At 42.0% G+C, this 15,766-nt stretch overlaps 1 protein-coding gene across 4 annotated transcripts in view; it reads left to right on the forward strand.

Annotated features, from left to right (window-relative positions):
- Positions 1–4,335: 4,335 nt before the first annotated feature.
- Positions 4,336–15,766, forward strand: part of ARMC2 (armadillo repeat containing 2) — a 135,639-nt gene continuing 124,208 nt past the window's right edge. For 2 of the 4 annotated variants that reach the window (XM_048844852.2, XM_048844854.2), the window contains exons 1-4: positions 4,336–4,516; positions 10,464–10,576; positions 10,732–10,977; positions 12,139–12,211. In XM_048844852.2, coding sequence (XP_048700809.2) covers positions 10,554–10,576; positions 10,732–10,977; positions 12,139–12,211 — 342 coding nt within the window. In that variant the 5' untranslated portion in view covers positions 4,336–4,516; positions 10,464–10,553. Of the gene's footprint in view, positions 4,517–10,463; positions 10,577–10,731; positions 10,978–12,138; positions 12,212–15,766 lie in introns of those variants that run through there. The other 2 variants (XM_048844853.2, XM_048844855.2) reach the window with 2 other exon arrangements.

Genomic DNA, 15,766 nt, shown 5'->3' on the forward strand with positions numbered 1-15,766 from the left:
GCATCAAGGGAGATTAAGGTTAGACATTAGGAAAAACTTCCTAACTGTAAGGGCAGTTGAGCACTGGAACAAATTACTTAGGGAGCTTGTGGAATCTCTGTCGTTGGGGGTTTTTAAGAACAGGTTAGACAGATACCTGTAAGGCATGGTCTAGATCAGTGTTTCTCAACTTTTTTGATACCAGGCACTGACTTGCTGCCTAAACTGTGTGAGGGAGCCAACCATTGAGAAACATTGGGACCCCACACATATCCAACCCCCCTCCATCTCCCCCCCCCCCGGTTCCCCGTCCCCTGACCCCTATCCACACCTCCGCCCCCTGAGAGGCCCCTCGGGACTCCCACGCTTATCCAACCCCTCCCCCCGTTCCCCATCCTCTGACCACCACCCCCAGAACCTCCGTCCCATCCAACTACCCCCTGCTCCCTGTCCCCTGACTGCCCCCCGGGACCCTCTGCCTCTTATCCAACATCCCGGCCCCCTTACCATACTGCTCAGAGCAGCACGTCTGGCCGCCCAGAGCACCGCCTGGCCGGAGCCAGACACGCTGCTGCGCTGCCCTGCCGGAGCTTGCACTGCAGCATGGCTGCAGGGGAAGGGGATCAGCAGGGGAGGGGCCGGGAGCTCAAGGGCTGGGCAGGACGGTCCCACAGGCCGGATATGGCCCACGGGCCATAGTTTGCCCACCTCTGTGTTAGGACAAGGTCTAATATATAATTGCCCCCCAATGTTGGCTGCACACTTTTTGAATTAGGCAACTGTCATTGATTATGTTTAGAAATTCCAAGGATGTTTTAGTACGGGCAGTATGAGATCTCCAATATATGTCACTCGAATTGTCCCTCATGATCACACATCTTTTTTTTCCCATAGATAGATGCGTAAGGAATTGGTCATCCTGTCCCCTAGTGTGATTAGGTGGTGTGTAGCAGACATCAACTAGTACTCTATCTTGTGCTTTATCCATTATACATTGATCCCTAACATTCAACATCAATAACTTCTGAGTTATTAGTGATTCAGAAACAGGTAATGCCATTTTTAACATAGAGTGCCACTCTCCCTCCCCTTTTGCCCACTTGATCCTGCCTAAATAGGTTATAACCACAGATTTTAACATTCCAATTGTGTGAATCATTCCATCGGTTTCAGTAATAGCAACTAGATTGAATTTATGTTTATCAGTGAGCAATTCCAATTCTTCTTGTTTATTACCCAGGCTCTTAGATTTGGTGTAGAGGCAGTTAAAGAATTTCTACTCTTTAGGTCCTTTGGTTCCTGGATTAATTTTGTTCTCAACATCTCAATTTTGTGCTGAGTATTCATATTGTCCCTCTTTTACTCTCCCCTTTTGCTATTAGTTTATCCGCCTCCTGACTACTCTAGACAGCCTGTTCCCAAGGAGATTGGTCTCCCTTCTACTGAGGTGGAGGCCACCTATATAGCCCCTCTCCCCATAGAGGGTGGACAAATGTTCCACAAAACCAAAGTCTACACCTCTTACCTACCTAGCAATTCACTTGCAGAATTTTCTGCCTTCTGTTTTCCTTTGCTCAAGGTGCAGGAAGGATCTCAAAGAACATAGCTTGGACATTCTTCTTCTTTGGCATGCTTCTGAAGTATTACAGCTTCTCAAAAAAAGCTTTCAAGAATCTTTGTTATAAATTGCTTCATCTTCCTCTGTAATGCAGCTGCTGAGGTAAAACATGGCACTAATTTAACAGCACATGCAGCAAGACTATACAGACTACCATAGGACTGGAAAACTTTGTCAACATTAGGTTTTTTAGCAAAAGTTTCACCTCGTTGCCACCACTCCTGCAGCTCCATTAGAGATAGTTGTGTTAGGCTGCAACAGTAGGAACCCTTGTCTAGGCAAGGCTCCTGTGGCAATTAGTGTTTTTAGCTGTGTGTCACCTAAGTCTGATCATAGCAAGTATGAGTGGCATGGGTTTAGAATCCCAAGAGATCATTGATAAAAAATGTTCAGGACCTAAATTCTAAGCCTAAAAAAGATGGCACTTCCATGAGCATGGTATACCTTAGCACAGTATTGGGACATTGGTTCAATACTGACTCAGGAGAAATTACTCATAACACTTCCTTGCAGAACATTGTTTTTTTCCTTGGTAATCCAAGTATTGTCCTTCCCCAGTCCTAACCAGTTTATAGGGTTGATACTCTCATCCTAAACTCGATTCTTCAGGAGCTAAACAGACAAACAAAGGAGTTTGTCTTTCACCTGGCATGCCTGAGTTAAAGCAGACTCGGGGCCTTCTTTCTAATCCAGCAAACAAGCAGGACCTCCAGTCCACGAAAGGCCCAATCATTATAGGGAAGGATAGGAAGGACTTTGGCCTACTGAGGCCCCCTAAGACTGTGTTCTTTTTCAGAGAAAAGGGTGTAATGACTTTTGAAACCACGAGAAAACCCCTGAGTGGGGGTTGAAGTACTTCTGCCAGAGCCCATGTTGCAGTTGGGATGATCTTTGGTAAATTTATTAGTATGTGTGTAGGTTCTTTTATTGTTTTTAATACCTTTTCTCTGTAATGCTTCTACCTTAAGAATAAAATGTGCTTGCTTAGAAAGAGCTGTGTGTAACTTATAACTGTGGGCAATCATACTGTTATTAGTACCTGTAAAGAAAGAAAGGAGGCATGCTTAGGCAGACTCTTTCTGGAATAACACAGTGAAGACAGGAAACTGGTCAGCCAAGATATACCCCAGGGAGAAGAGAGATGCAGCATTCAATCCGTGATCCACAAACATGGTCCAGGATTAACTGCAGATTTGCAGGGCTCTAGATATAAAATTTGGATCCACATCCATCCATGATCCACATCCGTGGAAATCCATATAAAGTAGACATCCACAGCTTTGCAGGGCTCTAGTTGTGTTCCCATTTCTTTGTTAAAGAAAATGAAGAGGAAGCCCTGGTCAAAGAAAACCTTACTCATTATATTGTATGTGTGAATTATAGGTCAGTTCCTTACCCACTGTTCTGGGGCAATATTCTAGATAAGTTTCAGTATGTATTCAGATAGGACTAAACCCAGAGACCGTCCCTTTCAGAGTCATAAGTGATCTAATCACCACAACAGATAACACAGGCCTCTCTTTGTTACATATTTGGGAAGTTTTCAACAGGGGTGCTGGAACAGTTTTTACAGTGGGGTTGCTGAGAGCCATTGAACCAAACTGTAAACCCTGTACACAAACTACTTCAAGCCTGGGGGTGCTGCAGCATCCCCTGCACTCCTAGTTCCAGCATCTATGGTTTTTAATACTGCAAACCATCAAATTACCCATCTGGGTGAGAGGTTAAGTATAACTGGGAGTCACTGAACTGGTTCTCATTGCCTTTGGCAAAATGATTCCAATAATCATGAGATGGATTTTCAGCGGCAGAGATCAACCATGTGAGAGGGAGTGTGCCCAGGATCTGATAGGTATGGTCAGGGTTATAATTCCTATGCTGCTGAGACCAAGGTGTGTGTGCACATGTATTTATATAAAATATCTCTCCCCAGATTCCTGAGAGGGATTTGCATAGACTGGACCTGGTACGACTGAATGACATGGAAATACCTAAGACAATATTCCATACGAAAGACTGAGATGGCCAGGAAATATGCCAACATTTCCAATTTTTGATGGCAAGATGATGAAAATAACCAGTGATTCAAAAGCTGGACATTGCCATTGACTAGGATGACGGAGTAAACTGGTTTTGTGCTGGAGTCTTGCCTGTCTGCATCTCATCTCCATAGCCATCACTTGGGTTAGTCTCAAAGTTATCTCTGTTTGACAGAAAGGTCCCTGGACTCCCTTTCACTTTTAGTGTTGAAAATGATCTGAAATTATGAAACTGAGGTTACTGGCACCTTGATCCTAACTAAAGGAACAGACCCTGAGTTTCCTTCACAATTACATTCAGTGACCCTCATTTTGGGCCTCTGTCACACAGCAGGTTCCACATTAGGGCCACGGTGGTTGATAGGTAGGCACAAAAAGTGTCTGCTTGGGGCTATTGTGGGGGGTAAATTTCCTTCCACCCCAATCCGGGGGGCAGGCAGAAAGGTTATTGTACAACCCCACAGCACATGCCCCCTCCCCCTCATTGTCTCTCCCCCCCCCCCGCAACTTGGGGAGCTTGCGGCTGGGAGGTGAGAGGCAGCAGACAGCACTAGGCGATTGCCTACAGCGCATCGCTCCTGCCAGCTTCCTTACTCCAGTCCCCCCGGCACGAGCCCCGCCCAGCACGGGCTCCGCCCCCTACTTGTCCCCGCCCCGTTCTCCTCAGAAGCCAGCGTGGGACAAGGCAGCTCTGCGCATGCGCTTGCTGCTGTCTACGCATGCTCGCTGGCGATGTGTGTCTGGCCGGCCGGCTTGTTTGGAGACGCCCGACCTTCGACGCAGCCGAGGGCTGGGGGGAAAGCGCCGCGTAGCCGTCAACGGCGGCAGGAAGGGGGACCGGCCGCGGAGGGGACCCGCTTCGCACAGACCCGCCGACAAGGTGCCTCCTCACAGCCCGAAAGGGACGGGGCCGCTCTGTGTCCGGTTGCCATGGAAACGGACGGGCTGCCCGCCTCACCGCTCATCCCGGCGTCAGGGCTGCTGCATTCCCGCCCCGCCCCGCCCCGCCCCGCCCCCACACGCACGCGCCGGGGCAGGAGTTGATGGAGGCTCCCTGCCCCTCCCCCCACCTTCCACGCGCTGGGGCATGGCGAGAATGCCTTCACTCACTTTGAGGCCTGGGATATTGTTGTTTATTCTTCCCCTGGTTATGTAACGTGTATTGATATAGCCAGGTGCAAAATCTACACCCCCCCACTCCGCCCCTAATCTATGCTGTGATAGTAACAGGGAAGGAAGGACACAAAGGCATGCAAACGAAGGGAAAATGGCCCATCCAAACAAAGTTTACCCATATACAAGGAAGGGCAGGTAGGGTTTGGTCTAGACCAAACATTTAATAAAGTTCTGTGCTGACTAGTTTACAGTGTGAAGACAAGATCAGGGAGCATAAGCTTACTATGGCGTATGGGTGTTTTTTTTAGAAGTGATTAGATAGAGGAACCTTTTGTGTTTAAAAGCAATCTGAAAAAAAACAACCCTCTTATTTTGCTGGTAATTTTTTAATTTTCTCTAAGAGTCAGGTCACCTCTTACTCCACAGGTGCTGGTTATATTGGGGTCTTCGTCTTGGTCAAAATTTCCATTGACTGTGTTAGGAGTTGTTATATTAATTAAGGACTGTAGGATCAGCTCCTTTTGCTGCTGTTCATTCTATTTTTATTGCATGAAATTGGAAAAAATCCTACCATCCTTATTAACAAAATTACACCAAAAATTGAAAGCTTATTTTAATGCTATTAATATGGGCCTGGGTTGTGCCAGAGGTAGTGTTCTAAAATTACACCTTAGCAATGGACAATTAATAGTTTTGTTTTTAACCAAACTATAAACTCATATGCAGTTTTGGTACAGACTGTTTTGGAGACAATCTCTCTACTTGAAAGGAGACCCAAAAGGAGCAGTTGGGAAAGAAGCATGACAATAAAGGAAGCAGGAGGAAGTAAAGGATATGAGAGCAGTGATGTGGGAGAAGTGAGGTTTTGCTTCAGAGCTTAGAAAGATCAAAGAAGGCATCTTCCAGTCTCTTCTGCTGTTCACTTTTATTCATAAATAAATACAAAGGGATAGAAGATACCAGCTTGCATCTTGCTAAATGTTTAATCAAATACTGGGCAAAATATACTTTTTCTTCAATATGTTAGTGGAACAATTCAGTGGTTCTCAACCTATGGGCCACGGCCCAATCCGCACAGAGCTGTGGCCCATGTGACATCCTCAGGGCCATACAGGTAGTACTGGATGTGGCCCAAAAGGGTAAATAGGTTGAGAACCACTCATGGAGCAAAGGATGAACTCATGAGGCTGAAGTTGGCTGCTTATTTGTGGTACCAGCTCCTTATTCATGGTTTCCAGTTCCTTGTTCAAAGGCCAAAATTATTTAAAAATATATCAATGTAGGATTAAATTTTTAGAAGTTTTATCAAATTCATTTGATTGAATGTGACAAATTTAAATGACTAATTATGTAATTGAGACAAGGTGGGTGAGGCAATATCTTTTATTGGATCAACTTCTGTTGGTGAGAGAGACAAATGACTGGTCCATGTGGCTGTCAGAGTGTTCTGAAGGAGATGAGACAAGTAACTCCCTGACCTAAAGCTTTGTTCTGGTGAAATATGCTGCCACGTGAAGCTCTCACCCCACTTCTGTACTGTAAATGTTGACTGAATAAAGAACTGGATTTTGACTGGCTCTACGTGACAAAATAAGTCTCGGGTAACCCAAAGTGACATGTCCCTTAAACCGTTACTCTGTTATGAAGTAGTTGAAACATGGAACTCCTTTACTTGAAACTTTGGGCTGGTCTACACTAAAGCTGTAAGTCGACCTAAGTTATGCTACTTCAGTTACGTAACTGAAGTTGACGTAACTTAGGTCGACTTACAGTGGTGTCTATGCTGGGAGACACTCTTCTGCTCACTTACCTTCTACCTCTTGGGGAGATGGAGTACAGATGTTGGTGGGAGAGTGCTCTGCCATAACTTAGCTTGTCTTCACCAGACCCGCTAAATCGATACCACTGCATTAATTACAGCAGTGCTGATTTAACTGTAAGTATAGACAAGCCCTTTATCTGTATGGAAAAGCATTGCCCATTTCACCAGCCCTCCTCCACCACCTCCAAACACATCCACTCCCTTTATCAGGGTAAAAGGAGCAGCAGACGGATGTTTCAGAAGGTGAAACCTGTGGAACCTATGCTTACAGGTCCAGGGATTTGGTGAGTGTTGTGTTTGTTCCATCTCTTGTCTGTCTGTTCTCTGTGAGGGTGATATGACTGAGTTGTGGACTCCAGAACTCGCCAGGTGAGGCAGGTCTGTTTGTGTCTCAGTGTGGGCCTTGTCACTGAGACCTTTGTATCTTTGAACAAAACCTGTATTTGATGTTTCTGAGGTGGGTTATTCCCTCCTTGTTTGCAAGGGAGGGGGCTGAGCATTGAGGCTTAGTGTGTAGGTCAGTTGTCAGATGAACAGAAGTGGCAAACCAGATGAGTTTCAGTGGCAGTTTAGAGAGGAAGCGTGATTCTTGTTTTAGGTATGACTCTGCTCCAGGTAGAAAATATGGATGATGCTGTGACGTTTCTTGGATGTGTTATGTTGTCCTTTCTGCTGGAAGACAGAGTAGATTTCTGGAGTGTGAAATCCAAGCTGGTGGCCACACTGGGAGGAGAAGATATGTAGTCTGAAAGCATAAATTGCAACACTGAGGCACCTGAGAAAATGAACACTTCTTGGACAACAGGATTTTGGAAATCATTGTTACAGATGCCGCATGGGGAAGGATCAGTGTTAAGGGAACTGAAGGGAGTAGAAATGAAAGGAATGAGCAGGTTATTTGTGACCAAGAAGGAAATAAGAACTGGGAGGCTCAACTTCACTAGGAGTATCAAACTTAGTAAGCCAACTCCAAAAGAAACTGTCTCTGGAGAAATGGAGAAGAAAACTACAGGGGACACATCTGATGGATGTTCTTTAGGTGTAAAATAAGCAACAACCAAGAGAGCTTCATTATTAGGATATCTGAAGAACTTCTCTTGGGACAATAGGACAGTGTACTGTCTTCTTGAAGTGAAGATACAAGATGTAACTGCAGGATTAAACAGCATTATGAAGTCATCTGGCAAGTCTCCACTGATGATAATACGCATTGGAACTAATGAGACAGTGCCACATGCAACTACACAGATTATGAAAAATCTCAAAAAGAAAAGGAGTACTTGTGGCACCTTAGAGACTAACACATTTATTTGAGCATAAGCTTTCGTGAGCTACAGCTCACTGCATGCATCTGATGAAGTGAGCTTTAGCTCACAAAAGCTTATGCTCAAATAAATGTGTTAGTCTCTAAGGTGCCACAAGTATTCCTTTTCTTTTTGCAGATACAGACTAATATGGCTGCTACTCTGAAAAATCTCAGGCATTTTGGAAGTAAGTGGAAGAAAAGGAAAGCCCAGTTGATCTTTTTGGAGATTTTGCCAGTCCATTGAATACTGGAGGTGATCTTTTGGCTGCATGACTGGTGTGAGGCTGAAGGTTTTGGTTTTGTGTAACATTGGGCCCCATTGCAGTGGGAGAGGGGCCTGTATCTCACAGGTAGAGAGCTAACCTTCTCAGCTGGAGACTAGCTAGAATGGGTTGGATAGTGTTAACACAAAGGAGGGTGCTGAAGAGGCAAATATGATATAAAACTCACACTCAAGATGTTATGAACAAATCTTAACTGATGTGACAAAAAATGCGAAGAAAAGACACTTTTCAGTTGCTTGTATACTTATGCTTGAAGTCTGGGTAGCAAGTAAGAGCAATTAGAAATTCTCATTAATGGGGGGAAATATATAACTGGCATTACTGAAACCTGAAATGAAATGCCTCTTCCCCAGAAAAATCTTTCATCTGCCCTCTCGGTAACACTTTTCCATGTAACTCGAATATAGCATTAATTTTTAAAACATTGTTTCAAATATTGATTAGTTCAGTAGAAGTCATCAAAATCATTTGCATGAACCATAGAGTTCATTAAAGAAAAGTTGTTGTCATTTTAGTTACAGAGTTGTTGGAGATAATGCACAACTCTGGGAATCATTTTGTATGTTTCCACAGACTTAGTCAGACTTATGGCGGGCATTTCTATGGTGGAATTTTGGAATTAAAAAGAAAAGGAGGTGGAGATAGAGTTCTCCAAATTCCATTAAAGTGTACCAAGCCACATTAGTGTTGCCATGAGGCATGTACAGCAGCAAAGATACTAGCAGGTTCAGCTAATTTTAGTATAGAGGAATAGGTTAGTATTTCTTTTAAGTAGTTTGTGGGCATTCTAGTGATGGTCACTGTTTTCTATATTTTAGAAGCCATTAGAAACCACTCAGAGCAGCAGCATGCATTAAGCTAGACTTTGTATGTTTGTATATAGTTAATAAACATGTTTATTTGGGACCCAACTATGTCCAACCAGTGTCTTCATTTTATTTTTGTTATGTAAAGAGCAAAACACACAACTTAAATAAAAACAAATGTCTGTATATCTAACACAAACAAATTTCAATAAATTTAGCCATTTTCCCTATTCTTAATTCATCTAACAAAGCAAAATTCCTGTAGACTTCATTTGTAGCTATTGTTTCTGTGAAAACATTACAGCTGGATTTGCAAGTTGATTGAATACTGCTTCCCCTCCCCCCCCATGTGTATTGCATGTTAACTAACAATGCAAACAAACGATAAAACTGGGAGTAATATGTTTGTCAGACCAGAAATAAAGGTTCAGCGTGGAAAGTGGCATATCCTCATCCCTTCACAATGTAAAACCATCATGGGGACGTATAACTTGGAGTGACCCAGTATGTGTTTTGTCTCAAACAGCCATTCAAAACGCATCTCCTTTTCAAGCCCTATGCACAATGTGGGATGGTGGTGTGATGTTGCAGTATATTGTTCAGGAACAAAGATTCGGATCAGGGAGTGACTTGTCTCAGGTCCTTCAGAACAGTCTGGTGGGTCACAGTGACATGTCAGTTGAGTTGATCCAAGCATTATTTTGTCATGTACAGACAGTCATAACTCAGCTCCTTATTTAATTAATAAATAAGTAATTAGTAATTTAAAATTTTATCACATTAAAACATTAATTTGATGAAATTTCTAAAAAAGAAGAAAAATCTTACATGAATGTATTTTAAAATAATTTTGGCCTTTGAATAAGGAACTGGGAACCATGAGTATGGCAGTGGTACCATGAATAAGGAGCTAACTTCAGCCTCCTGCAGAATTCTGACTTGGATGAGGATGGTAACCTGCTGAAAAATGAAAACTGATGTCTACAAAATCTGAACTGGGATATTGACTGACTTTTTAGACTTAGCAATTTTTGGAAGCAAGTCTGTTGTTCAGTGGCTCTGTAAGGGTACACGTGGGATCATTCTCTGACTTGCAGCTTTAATTCATAATTCATTGTGTAATGTGTGAATGTTTGTTCTTACAAAAGTTAAAGGTTTTTGCTGCTTTTCCTTGGCTCTGGTTACAGTTGACGTTTTCAGGGAAGCGCCTCTTTTAGCTTGTTACAATAGAGAACTTAATAAGACTAACTTATAGTGCTTGTTTTCTAAGTATATGATCAAGAAAGTCTTCTCTTTACGTGCTCTTTGTCTAGTTCTTGCTGTGGTAACATCACTGTGGTGTTCCCTGAATCATCAGGTTTTGGGTGTTGAAATAGTGTTGTTTGAAGTTTTCTATGGTGTCTGGAAACTATTGTGTGTGACTCTGAAAGCATTGCAGCCTCTAAGTGTGGTGTTTTGGTTTTGTTTTTAAACTCCCTCTCCTGCTATCAAAGACGCTCTCTGAGCTGGACACGTTCTACATTTGCAACATTTTCCATAGGATTGAAAAATGAAGAGGGAAGAACAATATTATTTGAACTCCAATGGTGCAAGGAGATTTCTGGAGGTATCTGAGAATATTTTCCCCACCCTCACCCTGGTCTCAAATTTTGTTCTTCCTAAATCCTGTTTTAACTGCATGTGGATAACTGAATTATTTATTAGTGTCTTAATTATTAATCACTTGTAAGTAGTGTTGTATTTTGTGCCTCCTATACACAGTGCTTCCTGTAAAGTATTTTGTAGAAGAATGCATTCTTCAAAGAATAAAAATGTAGAAAAGCCAGAACCATTTTATAGACCTTTAGTACCTAAGCAGAAGACCAGTGCTGAGATAATAAATGAAGCACGAAATGCACTAAGGACTTTAAGAACTCAGAGGCCATTTACACCTAGAGAGGACCAAAGGAAACTTTTTGGATCTGCATCTTCACGAACACCAGAAAATAGACCACCTTCCACTTTTAGGTACAGCCACTTTAAGATTTTTTTATTATATTTTAGCAGCAAAAGGATTGATTCTTTTTCTTTATTATAATGTTTATGGTTCCTTTTTCCTATGTTAGGATGTAATTAGCAGTATAGACACTCATCTTTTTAATGATGTTCACTGGTATTGTTAAACGGTGTGTCCCAGAAGTTCCTGTGATTTGAAACTAACTGTGACAGTCATTATACCAGATTTGGTGTATCTCACTGTTTCCATAAGATTTCTGTTTCTAAAGCCTTTTAATTTTTTTTTTATTTCAGAAAAGTCCTCCTTGAGTTCCAAATGTTTAAACAGGTTTAAGATTATTTTCCTTATGGAATAACTGGTTATCTTCTCCTCTGGTGGGAGAGGCTTGTGGCTTAGCACAGTTCACAGAGGGCAAGATCTTAGTTCTGTGATAGTGGCAGGAGCCAACTGGAGGGATGGCTCCTGCCTTCTCTGGTGTCCCTCTATCCAGCAGCATGGCTTCTGCAGGAGCTGCACTGCCATTGCCTGCAGCCACGCCTTATGACTGCTCAGAAGCAGATGTAGCAAGGACTTACAATGAGTTATACATGTTCAAGCAACTTTAATTCCTTTTCTTCTATCTGTCCACACAATGACAGGTTTCAGAGTAGCAGCTGTGTTAGTCTGTATTCGCAAAAAGAAAAGGCGTACTTGTGGCACCTAAGAGACTAACCAATTTATTTGAGCATAAGCTTTCGTGAGCTACAGCTCACTTCATCGGATGCATAAAGTGGAAAATACAGTGAGGATGTTTTTATACACACAGACAGTTGATAAAAACATCCTCACTGTATTTTCCACTTTATGCATCCGATGAAGTGAGCTGTAGCTCACGAAACCTTATGCTCAAATAAATTGGTTAGTCTCTTAGGTGACACAAGTACTCCTTTTCTTTTTGTCCACACAATAAGTAGAAGAGGGTGTCAGTATTCAGGCAGTCCTTTGATTTCCTCCTCACGTCCACTGAGCTATTCTACTTGACACCTAAGTTGAATAGCATCTGTAGGATTATGGGGAAAGAAGAACAGTATTGCAGATACTCCCACTTGTTTATGAGCAATGGGGGAGAAGATCCTTTGTGGGGAAACCAAATGGGGTCTGGGTTAATATTCTGTTTATGTTCTTTATGCTAGTCTCCACGCTTCCAGTTTTGAATCCGGTGAATCAAGACTGGTTTCTGGTACACGTCTCAGCCCACTGGACCATGTGAGTGCTTATTAGAAAGAATGTTATGTAATGCTGAAATAAATTATTGTGAATTGTACCAACCCACTGTAGGGGTATAAAAGGATTATGTGAAAACTGGTTAAGTGGATGTTTTGCGTGGTTTATTAGAATGGTGGGGATGAGAAAGTAAAATTGATTTCTTGAATTTTTTCCTCAAAAAATGAGAGTGCAAGTTCTTTTTATGGTGCTGTAGCTGTGTTGGTCCTAGAATATTAGAGAGAAACGGTAGGTGAAGTAATATCTTTTTATTGGACAACTTCTGTTGGTGAAAGACAAGCTTTCAAAAAGTTTTTCACCAACAGAGAAGTTGGTTCAATAAAAGGTATTGCCTCACCCACCTTGTCTCTCTAACAGTATTTTAGGTATTTAAGTATTCCTGTGTAGCAGTCTAACCCAATACAACAGCATTGCATTAGTGCTTAAGAACCAGAAGTTGAAAATTGACTCAGTCTGTTTTCATATTTAAGGTAAGTGAAGTGCAAAACACTAACAAGTAGCACTGGCATTGAAAAGGAAATGAGAAATTGCTGGTCTGCAACTTGCAATTGAAAAGTGTGGCTGAGTTATTTATAACATACGGCAGTTCTAGTCCATTCAAATGGTGACATTTAAAATTGGGATAGTTACTTTTAAGAACATATATATTGATGTCTTCTATTGAGAAAATGCTGAATTATTTTATAGATGTGCTAGTTTTGTAGTTGAGATTAGTCTTTAATATGTGACAAGGTAATGGACACTTTAAAAATATTAAGTTGTCTAATGAAGTAGTACAGTGCACACTAAATCAGTAACATCAGTGGTACAGTACAAACATCCTTCAGTAATTCATTGCAGTCATATTTCTGTTCATAATAGCATCTCACACAATATTGAGTTCTTTGGGAAATTTTAGAGTCTATTTCCAATTTCATAACATTGCAATTATTTTGATATATCAAAGAAAAATATATGAACAAAGCACCTTTGTTTAGTTCTTATCTTTAAAATGGGGTTTACACTGTGGGGTATTAGGCATTTTTATACAATTATTGTAATTACTATATTAGTATGATCTATTTAGATACTTACAATCTTTGTGGTATCGTAGCTCTGCAGTATCGTGAGAGTCTCCCAAGTGTTTTACAGGTAGAATAACAAGCTTTTTCTTCCTAACTTGTGTAACACTAAAAGCTCCTCATTGCCAGCTGGCAGAGGGTCCACCGTACTGTAACTCAAATCAGGCCTGACAAACTCATCACTCCCGACACACTGTTGTCATAATATGTATCTAACAGGTGTCAAGCAAGGTATCATGTAAACTGGTGATATGCTGGTCCCCAAAATCATTATGTGATGTATGTACAGGTTGTGTACAGAGTCGTGTTTGTACTCGAAATATGTTCTTAAAATGTGTTTGGGAAGCAGTGCATAAACTCAGCCTGCCATAGACCAAGGACTTCGTGTTTCCTCAGTTTGATTATTGGCAGAGGACATTAAAAGAATATTTACATATACAGTAAAGAAAGCTAGCAAGCAGCAGCTTAGTGAGCACACTGGAGGACAGTCTACACCCCAGGAAGCCTTCCTGGCTCTTGAGACAGAGATAATGGACTTTGGTCAATATAAAGGGTTAATACAGAGATAATGGACTTTGGTCAATATAAAAGGTTAATATAGTTGTTGATCACTTAAGGAACAAAGGGAACAGCACTCTTTGATTCTGTAAACATTGGGTCTCCTGGCCTGGAGGTGGGAGGTGCTGGTAACTAGACGTAAATAAGAAAACTGCTTAGGCAAAAATTGAAATGTGCTAAGATTAAGTTTTAGTCACTAGAAAGTGTATTCAAATTTTTTTGTTTGTAACCATACCTGTCTTTTTTTTTTCTCTTGCTTAGTAGCACTTAAACCTCTGTTCTTTGTTAATAAACTTATTCTTGTTTTATTACAAAACCATCTCAGTGCTGTGTATTGAAGTGAAGGGTGAGTCATCAGCTAACCCAGCGCATCATCAAAGATTTACAACCTATCCTGAAAAATGATCCCTTACTCTCACAGATCTTGGGAGACAGACCAGTCCTCACTTACAGACAGCCCCCCAACCTGAAGCAAATACTCTCCAGCAACCACACACCACACAACAAAAATACTAACCCAGGAACCTATCCTTGCAACAAAGCCCGATGCCAACTCTGTCCACATATTTATTCAAATGACACCATCATAGGACCCAATCACGTTAGCCACGCCATCAGTGGCTCGTTCACCTGCACTTCTACCAATGTGATATATGCCATCATGTGCCAGCAGTGCCCCTCTGCCATGTACATTGGCCAAACTGGACAATCTCTACGCAAAAGAATAAATGGACACAAATCTGACATCAGGAATTGTAACATTCAAAAACCGGTAGAACACTTCAACCTCTCTGGCCACTCAGTAAAAGATTTAAGGGTGGCAATTTTGCAACAGAAAAGCTTCAAAAACAGACTCCAGTGAGAAACTGCTGAGCTTGAATTAATATGCAAACTAGATACCATTAATTTGGGTTTGAATAGAGACTGGGAGTGGCTGGATCTTTGCACATAGTGAATCTATTTCCCTATGTTAAGTATCCTCACACCTTCTTGTCAACTGTCTAAATGGGCCATCTCGATTATCACTACAAAAGTTTTTTTCTCCTGCTGATAATACTCATCTTATTTAGCCTCTTACAGTTTGTACGGCAACTTCCACCTTCTCTGTATGTGTGTGTGTGTATATATTTGTGTGTGTGTGTATATGTATATAATAATGTTCTTACTATGTATTCCATTCTATGCATCTGATGAAGTGGGCTGTAGCCCACGAAAACTTATGCTCTGATAAATTTGTTAGTCTCTAAGGTGCCACAAGTACTACTGTTCTTTTCGCTAACCCAGTGGTTCTCAACCTGCAGCCCAATCAGCACAAAGCTGTGGCCCACAATGGTAAATAGGTTCAGAACCACTGAGCTAATCTAGTAGGCTGATGTGTACTCTGTCTCTTCAGAGACCGCGAACTTAATAATTTCTATGAGCGTCCAGCGAGACGGACTGGACGTTGCAGGATTATGTCTTTTGGGAACTGGGGTTCACTGGTTCTTACCTTGCGGGTAAGGTTTAGACTAGCAGAGTCTTGGAGTTTCCAGGCAAGGCAGGCAGGCTTTTAGGTTAGGGAGCTGACACACAGCTTAGCAGCAGCAAAGCTCTCACTCTTGCTGAGGCAGAGGGCTAACACAGTAGGGTGTCCAGTGCCAGATGCCACAGCCTATAGAAGCAATAATTTGATTAGTTTATAGTGGGGTCTTTTGGTAGGTTGGTGGGGTAGTGAAAATAAGTTACTGAGGAAAGCCAAGTTAAAGCAGTGAGTTTTTCATTTAGTTTTAAAAGTTAAGAGGTCCGTGGTTGTCATTATCTCTTGTGAGAGTGGGTTCCATAGTCTAGGTCAGGGGTAGGCAACCAATGACACGCAAGCTGATTTTCAGTGGCACTCACACTGCCCGGGTCCTGGCCACCAGTCCGGGGGCTCTGCATT

Source organism: Caretta caretta, chromosome 3 (assembly GCF_965140235.1).
Source record: "Caretta caretta isolate rCarCar2 chromosome 3, rCarCar1.hap1, whole genome shotgun sequence".
Lineage (NCBI taxonomy): Eukaryota > Metazoa > Chordata > Testudines > Cheloniidae > Caretta > Caretta caretta.